At 42.2% G+C, this 19350-nt stretch overlaps 3 protein-coding genes across 3 annotated transcripts; 1 reads left to right on the forward strand and 2 right to left on the reverse strand.

Moving 5' to 3' along the window:
• The first annotated feature begins 13794 nt into the window (after positions 1-13794).
• On the forward strand, positions 13795-15705 carry LOC117890971. The gene has a single exon (XM_034796110.1). The coding sequence runs from the start codon at positions 13795-13797 to the stop codon at positions 15703-15705; it is 1911 nt and encodes a 636-aa protein (XP_034652001.1).
• Positions 15706-15755: 50 nt separating this feature from the next.
• Positions 15756-17558, reverse strand: LOC117892598. The gene has a single exon (XM_034798937.1). The coding sequence runs from the start codon at positions 17556-17558 to the stop codon at positions 15756-15758; it is 1803 nt and encodes a 600-aa protein (XP_034654828.1).
• Positions 17559-17761: 203 nt separating this feature from the next.
• LOC117890500 lies at positions 17762-19066 on the reverse strand. The gene is made up of 2 exons (XM_034795393.1): positions 18293-19066; positions 17762-18244 (listed from the first exon to the last, which is right to left on the reverse strand). Exons 1-2 carry the CDS (start codon positions 19064-19066, stop codon positions 17762-17764), a joined length of 1257 nt encoding a protein of 418 aa, XP_034651284.1.
• Between the last annotated feature and the right edge of the window lie 284 nt (positions 19067-19350).

Here is a 19350-nt window from a genome sequence, read left to right on the forward strand (position 1 = left end):
AATTAAAAAGAATACAACTATAAAAACGAATTCAAGATCAACTATATTCTTATAGGCTTATAGTTTATACTTACATACACACTTACAAATACTTATATACATAAATATTTATATATAAACAAATATATGTATATATATATATATATATATATATATATATATATATATATCAGAGGGCATAACGAGCATGGTATTAAGACACCACTCATACACATATACATCATACATACATACATATATACATATAGTTTTAATAGGAGGAATAATACGAAGCAGCGTGAGTCAATTTTAAATGCAAGCGAACCCCAAAAACCAAAAACTAACAAATGTACCCTTACTCTAACCAGCACACCCAAGACGATGAGTATTATAATTACTGTTGCTCGTAAATAGTGGGCAGGGGAGTACAATGGCAGGCATAGCCAAACTTAAGCATAATTACACCACGAATTACACACACACACACTACACAACAGACACAGACACAGACAAAGATACCGATACAGACAGACAGAAGGACGAAGTCAAGTTTTAAAGGCAAACACGGACAACTGCATAGTGTAGTCGTACGCGTAATTACTGGTGATAATTTTGAAAAAATCTAAACAAATCAATGCTCGTAGGAGTCATAAATAATACACACGCAAATTCTAGCACGTTTGAATTTCCAATAGATGTCTATTATGCGTATATAGTACATATACATAAATATATATTGAAGATTCCTTATAAAACATACATACATAAATGTCTTAGTGTGCAGTCTGTAGAAATGTAAGCGAAAGCGCAGCATAAACGAAAATGCAATAAACGAAATTAAAGAATAAATGAATTAATTTTACCACTGTTCGAGTATTAGTGAATTAGGCATTGGATCTAGCAAACATTATTTAGTTTCCTGACGTGCAGCATAAATAATCCACCCACCCAGGGGCCCCCAAAACAGGCCCAGCAAAGACTTTGGGACCTGGGATCGCAGGGCTCTAAATAATTTATTAGCATTTTTAAGCCCCCCCCCTACTCTACGGAACGATTGCTATACTTAGACCCCAATTAGTTTGTTGTATTGTACGAATATGTCTGTGGATGCAATCACAATTGTCGGTGCACTGGGTTGGCTCTCGGAGTTCGAGTCTAGCCAAAGCCGCTTTAGGACACCGATAACTGGCCATAGCATACATATGTACATATATCGTATGTATGTAGTTTCCACTCAACAATTACCGGTTGTACATGCACACAGATGCGCATACCCACACCAGAGCCCTAACAGGAGCCATTACCGAAGACCGGAAACGCACAAGCACACAAAGACACACGTTAATAGCGCTGGGCAGCAGGGAAGTTGTTTCGTTAACCGTGTGCAATAAATATGATTTGACCTGTGTTCAGTTAACAGACACTCTCATCTGATAGTAATAGCAATGTTAGGATGCAATTTAGTTCAATTTCTGTTAATCGATTTAGTTTAGTTTAGTTTAGTTTAGTTAGTTATACTTTAATTTAGAGTTGATTGTGTGGCGGAAGACGTTTCCCAGTTTTACACAAGCCGAATGAATACTCACCTTTTTACACACGGCCACACAAACACACACTTGTTAAACTAATCCACCGAATAAAACAATCTCATTGAACGATGTCAACATTTAATGCATTAGCAAACAATTTTCGCTGTCTCCGCCTTAAGCTTTCTGTTCTATTGCGTTGCGGTTTGGGGGGAATTCATTGTGTACTCATTATTTAGGCCGCGACTGTGGGGCTACTTCTCGTAGGACCCACAAGACCCACAACAAAGCGGGGAATATCGCATAGAGACAAATTTAAATCGAAATTCTAAGTGTTTAGTTGAAGTGAAAGTCGTAAAGAAATCGTATGGTAATACATTTAGCGAATAAATAGGGGAGGTAGTTTACACGTAATACTTACACACCTAACATTAACATACATACTTATACATTACATACAATACATACATATATAATAAGTACACGTATTACATACATGACATACATACTACATACATACATAAATACATATTTAAGCCTACGAATGCAACATAATCACAGCAAAACTCCTTTTGATAACTTATTTTTGAATCTACAATGTACGGAATAGTTTTTGAAACATTTCTGCGTCGCATTTACACAACAGGCACACAGACATAATCAGCAGTTAGACACACAAAAAACATACTTAGATACATAAATACATACATACATATAAATAAATGATATATACCTTTATATACACATGCAAATGTACATCAATCGACCATCTATCGCTTATATTTAAGTACAAGTAGGTATCGAGCGAGGCGAAAGTATTAACAGAAACCAGAAACAAAAGACAAAACAACAAAATATCATTTACTGCACGGCAAATTTGCTTCAACAAGAACACACACAACACACAGAGACACACACTCACACAGACACAGACACTGAAACACACACACACAAATAAGAAATTATTAACAAAAAATATTCAAAACTACTATTTATTAAACGTTGTTAGCATCAGAAAACAAGAAAAAAAGAAAACGAAAACGAAAAAGAAAAGCAAGAATAAGCAAACTGATGAAAAATCGCTGTAGTGCAATTGCAAAAACTAAGAACAAAAACAAATTGTAAACGAACATTGAAACTTATTTAATTTTAAGCCAAGTTTTGCAGCAAACTAACAAAAAGACAATTCTCGAATACATGAACATTAACTACCACAAGACAACAACAACAAGAACAGCAATGCCACAACAAATACAAAAATATACGAGTACATACATAATACTACAATTCTTTGATCTTAAAGCAGAAGAAAACCCAGAATACCAAAACCGAAAAAACAAATAAATGAAAAACTTAAACTTATACACAAAAGAAACTCGAACGAAAACCTTGTTTTATTTAAGAGCAAACTTCGATTCCTTCGATTTCAACTCACTTTACTCACTCTACCTATACCTTTATCATATTTACAGTTAGCAACTACAACAACAACAACAACAACTACTACAACAACAACAACAACATTAAAACAACAACTAAAGATAGAGTTCAGTTAGTGGCTGCATTACAACAGCAACAACAACAACAGCACCACAGTCACCAAGCCCCCAAAAATAGATCTACATATATAAATAACCTACTACTACAAACCACCAAAAACCAATCCAACAACAGTAACAACCACCTCCATCACAACTACAACAACAACAACAACAACAACCAGAACAAGAACAATAACAATTCTAATAATTAATAAAGTCGCAAAGCAATTGATAGTCCTTTATTTAATTCTCTTTTGTTTCGTATGTTTGTATAATAGTTTGCTAATTTGTTGCTCTTGGATACTACTCAGTTAAGCCTCACTTCTGTTTCCTCCTGCATGCGGTAAGTAATTCCTATCCAGCAATTACGAACCATTTCATTAGATACCACACGAACCAAGAAAAAAAAATCTAAGCAAAAACACTCGATCAGGGATGTTAAACAGATCACTGAAAGGAAGCGTGGTGGTGCCTTGAAGTCAGACTTTCGAGCAGTATTTACTATTACCCTAAATGTAATGCAGCCTAAAAAATTGTACCTTCGGGTTCCATTTGTTCAAATAGTTTAGCCAATGCATAACCAAATCCTAGGCTTATAAAGTTTTTCTATATTTTACTCTCTAAATTTCAACCGTGAATCGTTGGAATAATTAAATAAAGTTCCATAATTAAACGAGCGTAATAATCTAATTTACCATCGAACCATTTGCTGCTGCGAGTGGGCATACTATAAGTACAATAAATAATAATTAAATGCAGCCATTCGACAAACAATTTAGTGATTTCAAATGAACACAGCATAGAGTTCGCCCTTTCATGAATCTGGTCTTTGGTCTTTTAGATCTTTGATAATTTCGGCGTAACTCGACTCGACAAATGTTTGAACTGTTTGTTTTGTGCCCCATCTTTCCCGAATCGTTTTCTGGTTGAATGATTTTTTGAAATTGCATTTAGCATTGTTTAATTAAAAGGCCTGACCGCCTGGCCGCATGCCTGCCGGCCGTGCCTGTCTTCCGACCCATCTAATCTGAGGGAAAAACTTTTTTAGGCCCACCCCGCTGCGATTGGAAGCAGCAGCATTACCGGAAAGAAGGGTCCATCGTTGGTTCAGATATTCATTTATCAACCGACTTGGGACACATGCGTGTAGCCATTCCGACAGAGCCACCCATCTGAACCAGGCTGAAGCAGTCATCTAAATGCCAAAGCCATGTCTTTGGCCGTGACTCTCTGTTTGTGGCTCAATAAATTATTTACTTAAGCTCAACCCTATGCAAAGTAGCAGATTGTCCATTGGTTCCCTGTAATCCTTTGTCTATTATTTCATTTCGAATCCAGACAGGAGGACGAGAAACGAAACGACTTACACAAATATTCCATTTAAAATGCATTGCCTTTGGCTTTGTTCATCTCGGGTCTTAGCCCAGACAGTTTTCCTTCCATTGTCATTCCGTTGAGCCCGTTGTTTTCCTTTTTTTCCCCCCTTCTAATGGGGTAAGCGTGTATTTACCTATGCTCCATTTATTCTGTTTCAGCAGAGACCACAATGCTGTACCAGTGGAGAGATAAATGTACATACATACATATATGCATAGCTATTTCTTTATTTATCTGCCAGGATTAATATTATTTCAGTTATTTTTTGTTGTCTTGTAGTTGGCGTTAAATTGCACTTCACATGTCCGGACCATGTCTGTGGCCATTGATTGATTGCAGTGGCTGGCGCTCGGGCAGCCATGACAAATGCCAAACTGTTTGTCCACCCGAATATGCAGCCAAGTGAAATAGTTAAAATAAATTGCACTTGTTTTTGCCTAGTGTTTGCCTAGGCAGCGGGTAGGAGCAAATTTATTTGCGGCTCGTAGTTTATAAATATTCGAGTTTTCGCCGTCATATCCCTTCTGTCGCTTCATGTAACGCATTTCTAGAACTCATATCCAAGAGCTTATTAACTAATAATCTTCACAGTTGCATACACATACACGAACATTAACTTGAGAAAGGCAATCCCTGGAGGAGGGGTTGTAGAGAAAGGCTTATCGAAGGAAGCACTCGAAATGTAAGCAAAGGGACCAAATATGAGTTGCGACATTAAGATGATTGAGATTTTATGATTGTTTTGTTATAGTTTCATTTGGTTAGGGATGACATAACACAGATTTAACATATAGCCTTGATATACGAGTGTGCGTGTGAGTCCTTGAACATTTATGGGATAAACACGCGCTGGAAGCTTTGTTGGAAACAAAGTCCAATTGTAAATAACGACAGCCAATGACCACAAAATGTAAATTAAAATTGTTGAAAATCGTTTGTAATCCTAAAATTAAAGGACATCCAAATGTGTCTGCACATGATTATAGTCAGCTTTGGGGGTTCATTTGCTTTGTATGTATCATTTATTTTGTATTTTTATAAATGCTTTGCAGGGAAGTGTGAAAAGTATACAAACAGTTGTAAAATAAAACTCCCACAGAAGAAATGAAATCACATTATAGGTATATGTATAAATATAAGTGAAACATACACGGAAAGATGTTGTAAATGATTCTCTGTAATTTGCTCAATTCACTTTTCCAAGTGATTTATTCCCATTTCTCTTCCAGTATTTCCGTGCATCACAAATGCACTCAATGATAGTCGTATGTAGGTTAGCCCTAAGCCAAACACACACACACACACATAAACACACATAAAATAAATATAAACCAATACAATAAATGAGAATTACACCAACCTAAAGGAAGATGAATAAATGTGAGAAATTAAGGTTAGAGTCAATTGCCTCTCAATTATTTTAGAAAAGTGCACAATAATTATTGGATATACAGAAATACATACATACATATATACACAATTACATAAATTTATGTAGTTTATTTAGATAGAACTACGAGTAGATGTAACTGCACCAAAGAACACTTTTATTTACAATTCTGGTGTAATTATAGAACTATAATTTATGAACTTAAGCAAGTCGAAGTTCGGCCAAAAGCATTTCACGATGCGAGCCAACGCGGATGATCCTAATGTCAATTTCAAAGTAAAACTTAAGTAATACTAGTAATGAATATTAATGAATACAAATACCTAGGCTAAGACATCACACAATTCATGTGCAAATCGAGTTACTTTAGCCCAGAAAATGCCAATAAGTTGCATCGATGTTTTCCATAAATGTCTGCCTCTGAGGCATATGTATGTATACTTACCTGGGTGTTGGCTTACATACTACACACACATACATACAGAACATAAAATTCACTTTAAAGAGCCACGCCCTCCCAAAAATACATATATCACAGCGTTGTATAAAAGCCAAACGAAGCAATTTCAAAAGCGTGATTTAGATATTTGTCACCACAACAAAAAAATACATGATTCAAATGTGATTTTGCTATATACATATGCATACATACATAAATACATAATAAAGAAAACAAAGTAAAATAAATTTAAATGTACTGTGTTAACTGAGGGACGGCTTGTGTTAGCGGTTTTAGGTTTTAGGGTTTTAGTTTGTGTAGCCAAATGTTTGAGAATGTAAGGTAGGCCGTTTAGGGTAGAGTAATAGAAGATACAATACATACACTACTACTGTCAATGCCGCCAAAGCCTTGCTCCCTCTGTCTCGCTAATTCTGCATTTTAATTGAACTGTTGTTTAGAATTCATTCCACTGACTAAATGTATAAATGGAGTCCAAATAAAAGCCACCGCCTCTATTTCTAAATAAACTTAGAGAGAATTGTGAACAAATTGTGTCTAAACATAGTGCATATACATATATACATACTATATACATAACTACAACTATTATTGCAACAACTACAACTATATACTATAAAACATACATAGGTACATATGTACATACATATGTACATATGTATGTATGATGTGTGTAACGATAGGATATACAAGAGAGGAGGCCGAAAGTATGCAGTACAGATAAGAACGTATGCTGCATACAGCAAAAATACACAGAGAGAGGAGGAGGAGTACAGCATATATACAGATATTATACATACCTATAATATACAAGCATACCAACCGCATGAATACTCTTGAACTATATACATACGTGTAGATATATACCATACACTATGTAATACCGATATGCTAATCCTTTTGGACAACTTTTTCGATGTTGCTACTTCGAACGATGAACGATGAACGATCTTTAACCAAAGAACAATTGATAGCCAAGAATGTGTGAACAGAGTGTGGACGGACATAGAGCAACAATTATAAGTAGTCGAATTTGTAAATTGTGGTGCAACCTGGTCAAGTATAAAGCCAAATTCACAAAGTATTTAAATCCGAGACAAACAGCAGTTGCAAAGCAAACCCCATTTCAAATCGCTCAGATATTCCCATCTCGAACTGTCTTGTTTTTTTCGTAGCCTGCTTGCCTGCACACACACACCTATCTACTCGTATAATTTCCAAAAACTACCCACCAGCTGCTCTTCCAGCAAGATGCAAACCAAACTATACAAAAAATCCCTTTCCAAGCAGATATCTTGTACGAGTCGATATCTACCAATGAATGCCATCACTATGAGAGAATCTCTTCTAAACGCTGACTGCAGAATACCACCACGTTAAAATTAACTTAAAGTAAAAGTAAATACGCTAAGGGAGGCCAGGCCATCTCCACTCGATTATATTTTGAATGAAATATTGAGCGGCAGCAGGCCAGGACGCCGCCAGCCTCTGTAGTGCACCCTCTGTGTGGTGGAGGCTGAGGATGAGGCGGAGGCGGCTCCCATCAGAAACATACTTAGAGTGTACGAGTAAACAGTAAATTGAATAGCATATAAAGTATATTTTATTAGTAGCGAAATTGAACAGCAGTAACAGTAACAGTAACAGTGACAGTGACAGTAACAGTAACAGTAAAAGTAAAGAAGGAGTCAATGTTACGAATAAAACAAATTAATAATAATTATTGTATTTAGCAGTAAGTGTCTATGAAGGTCATGTAATCTAATGCATAAAATGGCAATTAAACCAACAAAATGTTGTTAAGTTTTCCGCTTTAAGTGTCAAATTAGCCAAAGATTGTAATTATGATAAATGCTTAACGAATAATAAATAAATTAATTAAATGGATGTTAATATAAATGGATACTTTAAAGGCGAAAACCATTTTAACTGTTGGCGCATAATTTTAATTGTAAAGAAATTATTTAGTTATACAACGTTTTGCTTTAGAGAGAGATTTTATTTATCTTTTAATAAACTAAAAAACACGATAATAATACAAGAAGCTAAGGCACAGAGATGACTTTAAAAAAGAAAAAATAAATGATAAATGATAAATATAAATAAAGCAACTCAAAAACAAAAGTCCAACAGGCAATTAAATAAATTTCTAAATGTATTTCAATGTGTGCAGTTGCTAACGGCAGAATTTACAAAGTCAGAACAAATGGTACTGCAGATCCAAACTACAATACAAATTAACAGATGAAGATGAAGTGTTATGAAACTTCATGCAGACAAATATTGTAAAAGCAGCCCCAGAAGCTCTATTTCAAATGCGACAAAAATAAATATAATACGATATTAAATTAAAATTTAAAACGAGAACTTTTCATTTGGTTGTGGTTAGTTGTTAATGTTAATTTCTCTTCGTCTATGCTCTTAGTTCTCAGCCATTATCTCGTTGGCTGTACTATATACAGAAGCCTCTACATCCGTAGCCATCTGCAACCGTCTGGGTGTATCTCCTGTTCAGGATCCGCGTGGCTTTAACTGTTGCGAGTGCGGCAAAAACTTTGTCATGCCACTCGACATCGGTCCCATCCAACTCCCATCCCATCCCTCCGGTTGCTTGCTGGTGACAACGGCGCGCGCTCCTGCGGTGGCAGCGGTTTAATTTACCCATTTCAAACTGTCCTGCCAGGCCACATTTCAAATGCACACAGACCACCGGGCAAACATGCAATTGCGAGGGCCGCCACTGCAGTTATAGAGCCACACTTAATGAATGGCATAGCCAAAAATGGGCATCGCTGTACCTACAACTCTTCCTGCCCATCGGTTGCGTGTCACTCTTACATGGTGCAACAAAATGTTGTTCCATTTCGAGTGTCATAACAAACAATACTCAATTAATAATGTTCAGTGTCAAACTATGGCACTTACCAGGGCACAGATTGCACAGACAATATCCTTTTCCTAGAAACTCTGAGCATTGCTCCTCCGACTTGCTCTCTGGGCAGACAGAGGGATTCTAATTGACTTTTCTGAAACGTTGGTTACTGATCGGGCTGGCAGCAAATGTCTTCATTAGTTTAATTGCAAACATTATTATTGCTCGCCAGAAAGTTGCACTCGAATGCTGCACCGCTCCAGACAGGAGGACCAGCCAAAAAGTTCATCCAGCTTGACTCATTTAGCAAACGATTCCAATCTGGACGTGGTCCGTGCGCGGAGCAAGCAATTGTTGCTGGGCCCACAGAGAGAGATAGAGAGAGGGAGACAGGGAGATATATGTATAATGAGGCAAAAGGCCAAAGCAAGCGAAAAGGCGTGAAGGCAAAGTGCGATTTTTTTTGTGTCTTCGTTTACTCTGTTTTTCCTCTGCATAAAATGGCGGAATTATACAGAGGAAAAGAAATCTCCACCAGCTGCCAAAATGCCATGATGCCGACTAAGTGGGTAAACTTTTAAGGGATGCTACTGCAATGCCTTAACTATTTTTCATTTAATGTAGTTAATAAACATGTTCGTTCGCCCTTAATTAAGAGTTAGAAAACTACTATTTCCAGAAGAATCCTCCTGCTACTACCCTAAAAACAAGTTGGATAGGAAACGTGCCGTATCCTTTCGTCTAGTGCATACGAGAAATTAATTATTGTATCTATTTTTCAAGCGAAATTGAAGCGTTCGTCAATGAGAGGTAGAACAAAGCGCCTTTCTACCCGGTTCTCATAAGTACTAGCTAACCAGGTAAATATATTTTCCGAATTAGCTAAGACTTGTTTATTTTGAGCGTGTATTTATGTTTTCCTTCTCTGCCAAAATTAACATAATAATTAACAACAAATTCATATTTCATAGGTTCTGATAAGTGATCCGCCTGGTTTTCCACACCTAGTCAAGAGTTTTGTGTGTTTTTTGTTCGTTCTTTCTCGTCAAGTTCCTGCATTGAGCACTTCCGGAGGTTTACGTGTACGTAACGTGATTACCTTCGTGCCTGAGGTACGGCACAAGTATTTGTTGCACCGAATATCACTATGGTCTTTGGCACTCTTGTGCACTTTCCTTGCAACACAACGTAAATATTCCCTTGTTGGTAAATCAGCTTTACTCTTCTTTCCTTCTCGTTATCCTTTCGCTTCCACCTCCCCAGGGGCAGAGGCAGAGCCCATTATAGTACGCATCAAAGAATACGGAAATTGCCTTTTTTCGGAGCTGCAAGCTTTCGGCGCACCGGCAGCTCATAAGTTGAATATTGAAAATTAGCTAAAGCTGAGATATTAATGTGCAAATTGCATTTTTCTCTGAAACGGATTGGATTGTCTGGAGCTCCTTCGAGGAATCTCTGATTCCCTTGGTCAAAGTTGCTGCTATAGCTGTTCCTTGGCTTCTGTAAACGGGAATTTAAGCACAAAAATAATTACTTTTCATTAACATGGCCAGTCCGGGCCCATTGCTTGCACCTGTTCTCTCTCGCAGCCGAAAACTGAACGGGCGGATGGACAAAGGAACGGATAAAACACGGACAACATAGCGGGCGAGGCAGGAAAAGCGGGGAGGGGTAAATTAGAAAATACATTTTTCAGCATTAAAAACTGTTCGACGTGCGGAGATTGCGGTAATTTCGCTTAACAGTTAGTTGCTCGGCACACGGCACTATGGGGCATTTGACCACTTTTTGTGGCATTAATTAATAACTTCCAAACGAAACATTATTTTTTGTTTTAGTTTTTTGATATGAGTTTATAATAGTGAAAGGAAGGTATGTTGAAAAAATGGGCGTGGCACCGCCTTTTCTTCAGGGTAAAATCGAATTTTTATTTTATTTTTAAATTGAATTAAACAAATAATGATGGGAATAAGTAAAGCAATGCCATATTAAAATAAAAAAATTGTGCCCGGATTTTTAAAAATTTTAAAGTAGAAGATAATCGGATTTTTACATTGACTTCCTTGTAAACGGCAAGCAGCTTCTTTTCTTTAATTTGTTGAATGTTGGACACAATAGCACTGCACGTCAGTGCAGATATACTGGAAATGTCTCAACGTTATTATAATTGCACGATTGAGCACGAATTGATCCAATCTGCACAGTTTTTTACGATTTGTTTCAATTTTTCCGTGGAATTGTTCAATTTAATCGACAAACCGTGAAAAAAGTTCTTCAAAGGGTCTACAAATATCCCTTATCGGTCTCAAAGCTAGTGACAGGTATTACCACTTAAATGCAATGCAAATCGACATCTTCTTCCACAACTTTCTTCTTCACTGAGTTTAACATTGCAAACAACTCCGAATTTCCAAACTTTCCAAATTTCCGAATTTCGTAGCAAACAGCTGACTTTAACAGCTGTTATCTTAACAGTGGTGCGCACTGTTAATTTTCTGGGTATGTAACATTACGGACTGATGTTATCCCTATGAATATCCGTTAAAAAAATATTACTTTTTTGACTTTTGACAAATGAGTTTCGGCCAGGAAAAGTGGTCAAATGCCCCATAGTGCACGGGCACGGACACAGACACAGATGCAGACACACACACACACACGCATCGACACATGCTGCTGCTGCTGCTGCTGCTGCTGCTGCTGCTGCGGTGGCAGTCAAACACACCTGCTGCTGGCCGATGTTGGCAGATATGGGAACTGGCACGAGGCACTCGGAAAGTAACCAACCATGGGGCAGTACTAAATGTCGAAAGTGCAGCCCCCAGCGGCGGATGGGGCAGCAGCTGGCACTTGACATGAGCCACGGCAGGGAGCCACAACTCGAGGGCTTTCTCTCACTACTCTCGCGTATTTCGCTTCCGCTTAGAAATGGCAAAAACACATTCCATTCCCCTACCCACTCTTATGCACAAGTAGCGATATCCGTGCATGTGTACATATAAATCCTTGAAATATATTGCAACTAAAACGAAACAAAATGAGATACAGACGAGAAGAAACATGAGACCAGAGACCCCAAAGTCAGAAAACGCTGGCGGCTGGCCAAATTTATAACTTAATTTCAGATTGTGTCGACTTGACTGGCATCATAACTGACGTGAAGATGCATGCGTGTGCTGAGATTATGTCTCAAATAATTAGCTCTCGTTTGTGTTAATGTAAAGTGAAAGATACTAATTGATGCCTTGACCTACACGACCCATGCATAACGGCACAAAAAGGGTATTTATAGGACGCGTTAAGCTCCACAACATGGCTAATGCTTTTGAACGCTTTTGGCGCAAACAAAAAAAAAAAAACATTAAGAAAGTAAATAAAAAGAGAGGCCTTTGCTTGTGAGTTTTGAAGTGTCTCCCAGGGTCTTCCTTTCAACTAAGTGTAGCTCCAGGTGTAGTACATCTGGCCGTGTTCCCACGCATCTGGCGGTGCCTTGGGAGAACACAATGGCGACATAATGCCAATCCGAAACAACTGCCGGGGTTACGTAAGCCTTAAATGATGATTTTGACAAATCATTCGGCAAACAAAGCAAAGCGAAAATGTTGCTGTCAATAAGGCACAAAGGGCGACTAAGAGGATGAACTCTTGGCTGCATCAATCATAAATAATTTTAAGCCGCAAAGCATTTGCGATGACTTTGTATCTATCTATGTGTGTGTGTTTGTGTGGGTGTCCTTGTATGTGTGTTCGTGTATGCGTACCTAATTGCATTAGCCAGGCATGGCACGGGCATGGGCATGTGGCCTCAAACGCCAAGACTGCTGGCTAGTGGCATTTGCGTCAATTATGGAGTTTTGCGGTAATTAAAATTTAATGAGCATTTGCAATATGGCAACCCGGCAAGGGGTCAGCATCGTTTAGCAGCGAGTCAGGCAAAAAAGTCATTTATATATGTATGTATGTATCGAGTGACGCACAAAGGAAGCCAAAGGATTGCATTCAAGTGTCTTGCAGAAAGGATATATGTATATGCTCAATGCAGATGTCAAGTATGGGCACTTAATCTGTTGGATATTAATGCGCTTAAGAGCATACCTTGCATGTAACATCTATTTCTTTCAGTGTATTAGTTTTGCTGGTTGCAGGCGTGTCGACGTGCCGCAGGTGGCCAGCCGATCGCATGACCTGCACCGATTTGTCCAATTATATAGCTCTTGTGGCATAAACCGCTAAATGGCAAATATGCCTGATTTGCACTTGAGATAAAATTGTTTTAGGGGTCTATATGAGTTCATAATGAATATGAACCCACAACTAGCAGGGTCTCATTTAAAGCCAGGGGCGAAGCCACCAAACGCGGGCACCGGAAACCCTGATAATTGCATGAAAGTATTTCCGTTTTCAATTGAGAAAACAAAACACCATTTTAGCAGCAATTTAAATTTCGGGGATAAATGTTCTAAACCTGATTTGTGCCCCGTGCCGTTCCTGCACAATTTGATGGCCATACCTGACATGGAGAAACTCGAATTCTGTCTTGTTGATGAATGTGGGTTTTGCTCACGCCCCGCCCGAGCGTTCGCCCCCACAAGTACATGGCGATGCGTCCTTCAACTTGTCAGTAGCCCGTTGGCATTCGTGCAACCAATATGGACAATCATGCAGCGGAGCTCATACTCCAGGAGCGGGTTCCCATTGGAGTCCTGTTGCCACAAAATGGCACTGGAGGCGGGAACGTGCACTTGCTCAACACCACATTCGTCTTGGATCTGCTGTTCGAGATTACCCAATTGTATCACTTTAAGAACTTTATTTTCTACATTTCGGAGAGACTGGATCTGAAAAACAAGGACTCGCTGGACTTTTTTCACGACTTCTGGACTACCTTCCCCCTGGCTCCCAACTTGATCATAACTCGGGACTACAATGCCGCCATTCCGATGGTACAGTTTCTCAGTACTCCCTCCCTGGTGATGGTCTACACAACGGAACGTGACGACCCCATTATGGAAGTGGCAGCACAAACTATGCGCGGAATTCGCTGGCTCAAAACCATCTTCATACTGTACCCCTCGCTGGACACTCGGGACTTTGAGGAGAGTTTCGACTCGTTTGCACAGTTCTCCAACGACATCAAGGACATTTACGACTGGGTGTGGGGCAGGCAGTTCATTAACACAGTCCTGCTTACCATCAAGAACAATGTGTTCCTGCTGGATCCATATCCCACGGCGACAGTAGTGAACAAGACAGACTCGTGGCGAGCCGAGGAGTTCTTCAAGAAGCACAGCAAGAACATGAAGGGTTATGTGGTGAGAACGCCCATCCTGTATGACCTGCCGCGTGCCTTCAAGTCCGACCGACCCACCAATAGCTACGAGAACAACTTTGTACACGGCACAAGCGGCAACTTGTTTCTGGGTTTCCTTGAGTTTGTCAACGCCACGATCCTGGACACCAGCACAAACGTGTCGACGAACTATTTGAACCTGACGAATCTCCTGGATCTGGTGGCCCAGGGTGTGTACGAGACGCTAATCCACTCGTTCACCGAAATGCTCGGCAAGTACGTGGTCAGCTACAGCTACCCGATTGGCATCAACGACTGCTGCCTCATGGTGCCATTCCTGAATCAGTCACCGACGGACCAGTACATGCGGGAGGCGCTGCAGGACAATGTCTGGCTCTCGATAATCCTCTTCGTCTTCTACATAGCACTGGCCATCTGGTGGTGCTCGCCCCTGCGGCCGCGCGACTTCAGTACCGCCCTGCTGCAGTCCGTTTGCACTTTGACCTACATGGCGCCCACGTACATCATCAAGACGCCAACGTTGCGGATGCGCTACTTGTATCTGCTGCTCGCCATCATGGGCATTGTTACGTCCAACATGTACATCTCGAGGATGACCAGCTACTTCACCACAGCTCCGCCGCAGAGGCAAATCAGCACGGTTCAGGACATAGTCGAGGCGAATCTGAGGATCCTCATGATGGGTGTGGAGCACGATCGCATGGCCAGGTCGCCGCAGCAGTACCCGGCCAGCTTCATGCAGCAGGTGGATGTGGTGGAGAAGCAGGTTCTGGACACACACCGTGAGCCCTTTAACACAAGCTTCGGCTACACTGTGACCACCGATCGCTGGGAGTTCCTGGACATGCAGCAGCTGCACCTGCGGAAGCCCATCTTCCGGCTCACGGAAATCTGCGAGGGTCCCTACTATCATGTGTATCCCATGCACCGCGACTCCCACCTCCGCTCGCCCATGAAGGAGTTCATTATGGTGGCCCAGCAGGCGGGCCTCATGGATCACTGGCAACGCGAGGCGTTCTGGGAAGCCGTGCATCTGCATCGCATCAAAGTTCCCGTTCACTATGAGGAGCCGATCGCCCTGAGTCTGAGCTTCCTCTCGAGCATGCTGCGTGCCTGGTGCCTGGGTCTAGTGCTGGCCGGACTCATCTTTGCCATGGAGATGAAATGGTACGAGTATGTGACCTTTCGGCGACGCGATGCTTTCACCCGAAAGCCTAGATCCTTTCTGAGAAGATTCATGAGAGTGTGAGGGAAGTGTGTGTATATTTGTATGCCTACTGCAATAAATGTTGTCAATGTTTAATGGTTTCTAAATACTAAACAATTAAGCAGTTCCATGGTGAAGACAGCTGCAGCTATGGCGCTCATTACCAGAAGGTAGATAAAGGCAATGGCCAAATGCTGCATTCCTGCTGCCGTGTACTCCTGGTTGTCCGGGATGCGCTCGACGAGTCCGGCATGCAGAGCAGCCTGAAAGCTGCTGCGAGCATAGAAGTTGAGCAGGCCCGAGGAGTGGATGCGGAAGGTAAAGTACTCTATGTCGCGCCACAGAGACGAGTCCATTTGGAGGGGAAAGGCCAGGTGGTAGGAGCCAAAGCAGATGTTGCTCAGCTTGAAGCGGCGCTGCTTCAGGTGCTTCTGCTGTTCGTCGAGGAACTGCCAGTTATCCTCCGTGATGAAGTAGGCAAAGGAGCTGTTGAAGCGTGTCTGATGCTGCACGAAGATGCCAGCGTCCACTGGCCGTAGCAGCTTGTGGAACTCCTCGGGCAGCTCCTGGTTAATCTCCAGCAGGAACTCCATCTCGTAGTCAATGATCATGACTGGCAGCTGGGCTCGCACAATGTCATCCATGTTGTTGATCTGAGCGTGGAATAAGTTCACGGTAAGAATGCTGCCCAGAGTGGAAGTGTAATTAGCGGAAAGGAAGAATCCATGGAAGAAGACCGTGAAGAGCAGCAGGAAGCGCAGCAGGGAGGGTCGCTGCAACTGTCCTTCCGTGGGTACATTGATAATGTAGCAGAAGGAGCTAAGCACTGCTGCATGGACACCCGGCATGGTGGGGCCAAACATCTTGAGCCACAGCAGCTCAAGGCAGATCAAGGCAAAGAATGATCCCAGGACAAAGAACCAAACCGTCCAATCGAAGGGCTGCAGGGGGTATAGGTATGTGGAGACACTGTTGTAGAGCGGCACCATGAGGCACCACTGCACCACCAGCATGGGATAGGTCTTCTCCAGCTGATCATCCGCCCTGAACAGTGCGTAGGCATGGGCGCAAAACTCCACCTGACGCTCCCGGACCAGCTGCAGGGCCTGCTTCATGTTGATCACCCGTCCACCGAGGGCATCGGGTGGCTGTTGCAGCTCCCTAAAGCTGCCATTGATGAAACGGACAAAGGTGTCTATTATCCGATATGTGCTGCCCTCGTAGCGACCTCGGGACTCGAACAAATGCGGCAGATCCTGCCGCAAAGGAGTTGCGAAACGAAATCCCTCCACATCCGATCGGGCGCTAATAACCTGCTTTGAGGCGTGGGCAAAGTATCTCATAAAATCCGTGCGATTGTCAAACTTCATGGAGGGAAACTTCGAAACGCCAAAGAGCTGATTGAAGCCATCCTTGGTCTCGAAGTATACCATCGAATTGAAGAACTGCTCGTCGTAGGCAAAGCGCAGGAGATCGTGGACCGGCTTCATATCCTTCATGTCCACCTTCTGCAACGGCATAATCAGCGCAAAGTAGAAGTGGCGACCCAGCAGAACCTTTCTGAACACCTCCATTATGGGATCATCCACGCCCGTGGTGAACACAAAGCTGATGTGGTTCCTCTTTGCGGGTGAGCGATTCATTCGCATCTCCGTGTTGTTGTTCACCACTGTCTGTGTGGCGGATCCTGCGAATGCCTCACCCATAAGCCGAACGAACTGATCAAGCTCATCCACGCTATCCTTTTGACTGACAAACCACACGATTTCCTGGAACATACCCAAGCGAGAAAAGGGAGTCAATAGATTGTGCACGTATCGCGGATTCCAGCCATTTGTAGCCTGAACAGCGACCAGTGCCAGCAGACCGACTCGTAGCAGCAGCGATGACTGCATGACTTGACCAACGAAGCTCCAAGAAATAATTGAACGGTACGCATTTCGATTTGTTACGCAGCTTAACCTCAGGCACCATTGGGAGCTCCCTTGGCAGCAATTAAAATCATGTAAATTCATTCCTTACACATCAAAGAACCCCTTGACCATTCCCCTTTGAGCTCTGGTTCTGACAAAACAAAATGATTAATGTGTCTATTTGATCAAACTGATAACTGATGAGCCGAGTTGTCATCGTAGCATTCAAAGCGATCGTAGTGGACCCGCCTCGCGTATCGCCGATGCATACAAATCTCAATGCACCAGGCGAGAAAGCTTACGGGGAAGCCGACGACTAGCACCAGCCAGGCTGTGGTAAAGAACTGCAGATCCAGTGGCTCCACAGGGTAAGTGTCGAGAAAGATCTGGGCATAGCCGCCACGAACGGCATAGCGAAAGGCCACATCCTCCCAGTAGTTCCAGAGACCGGCCTGCCAAGCGTACAGAATGAATCGATCCAGCTGCAGGGCGAAGGTCGCATTCCTTCGCATGGGAATCGCATTGTAGAGCCCGCCGAAGCACACTGAGGACAAACGGAAATGGGGCTGGATGAGGACACGCTGCTGGCGGTTAAAGAACTTCCAGGTATCCTGCGTTACCACATAGGCATAAGAGCGCGAGGGACTCGCCAGCAGAGCCTGGTAGTCCTGTCAGCTGCGTGAATCGAACTGTGGCTCCAGCAGGGAAGTGTCTACAATGGGCAGCGAGCGCAGCTCCTCCAGCAACGACTCGGGCAGAATGATGGGCAGTCGTGAGATAATCAAATCCGCCCAGGAATCAATTGGACGAGTAAACACTGGCTTCATGTCGTAGGCTGTCATGTGGCTGGAGTGATAGTTGGAGAGAATGAAGCCGAGGGTGAAGAGCAGTGTGTAGAAAAGATTCACGCGCAATGTGGCCTGGCTCAGCCTTAGATTCATGTTCATGTTGGGGCTGAACATCAGGATGGCCATGGCCTGGAGCATGTTCCTGGTGTAGGATCGTGTCGCCTGCGCCGTCTCACGCCAGTGCAGATATCTGAGCAGAAAGGCCACGTAGAATATGCCAAGAAAGAGGCTGGTCCAGATGTACTTGCCCAGGGGCCAGACCACGTACATCCACTTGGGCAGCTCCGGGTCCAGCGGCACCATCACACAGTTCATCATCAGCTCCAACGGATAGCTGTAACGCATTTCCTCCGCAAATTTCTCCTCCTTCACGGGTCTGATGAGTACCCCGTGTATTGAAATATCGTATTGTCCATTGACAATATCCTGCTCGATCGCAGACTTCTTGGGCAAGCTCTCCAACTCGTCCAGCAGCAGTCGATAGCGATTCACCTCGGCAAAGTTCATGGCCATCTCCAGGTAGGGGCCACAGAAAAGCTGCTCCGCGGAGGGGCTGTCATTGTAGACGAACGCGTGAGGGATGTCGAAGCTATATGGCGACAGAATACTGCCATAAGCCGCCTGCTCCGTAGCCGACAGCATTTTGTTGCCGACTATTCAGCTTGCCGTGCACCAAACCATATTTATAGCCAATGGTGTAAGTTACCAATTACCATAGACTGAGATAGCAAAAACGTGTCCAACGATTCGACAGACAGAATGGCGCTAAATGTACTATCTGGTAGCTCATGCACATAGACTGCACGTTAGATCTTAACAGGTAAGACTCTTAGTACAAAGTTCATCAGTGATTGTTGGCTGCCTCGTGGTTTAATGGCTGGTTTTTGTGTCATATCGATGTTTATATAGATTACAAATATTATATG

Source organism: Drosophila subobscura, chromosome E (assembly GCF_008121235.1).
Source record: "Drosophila subobscura isolate 14011-0131.10 chromosome E, UCBerk_Dsub_1.0, whole genome shotgun sequence".
Lineage (NCBI taxonomy): Eukaryota > Metazoa > Arthropoda > Insecta > Diptera > Drosophilidae > Drosophila > Drosophila subobscura.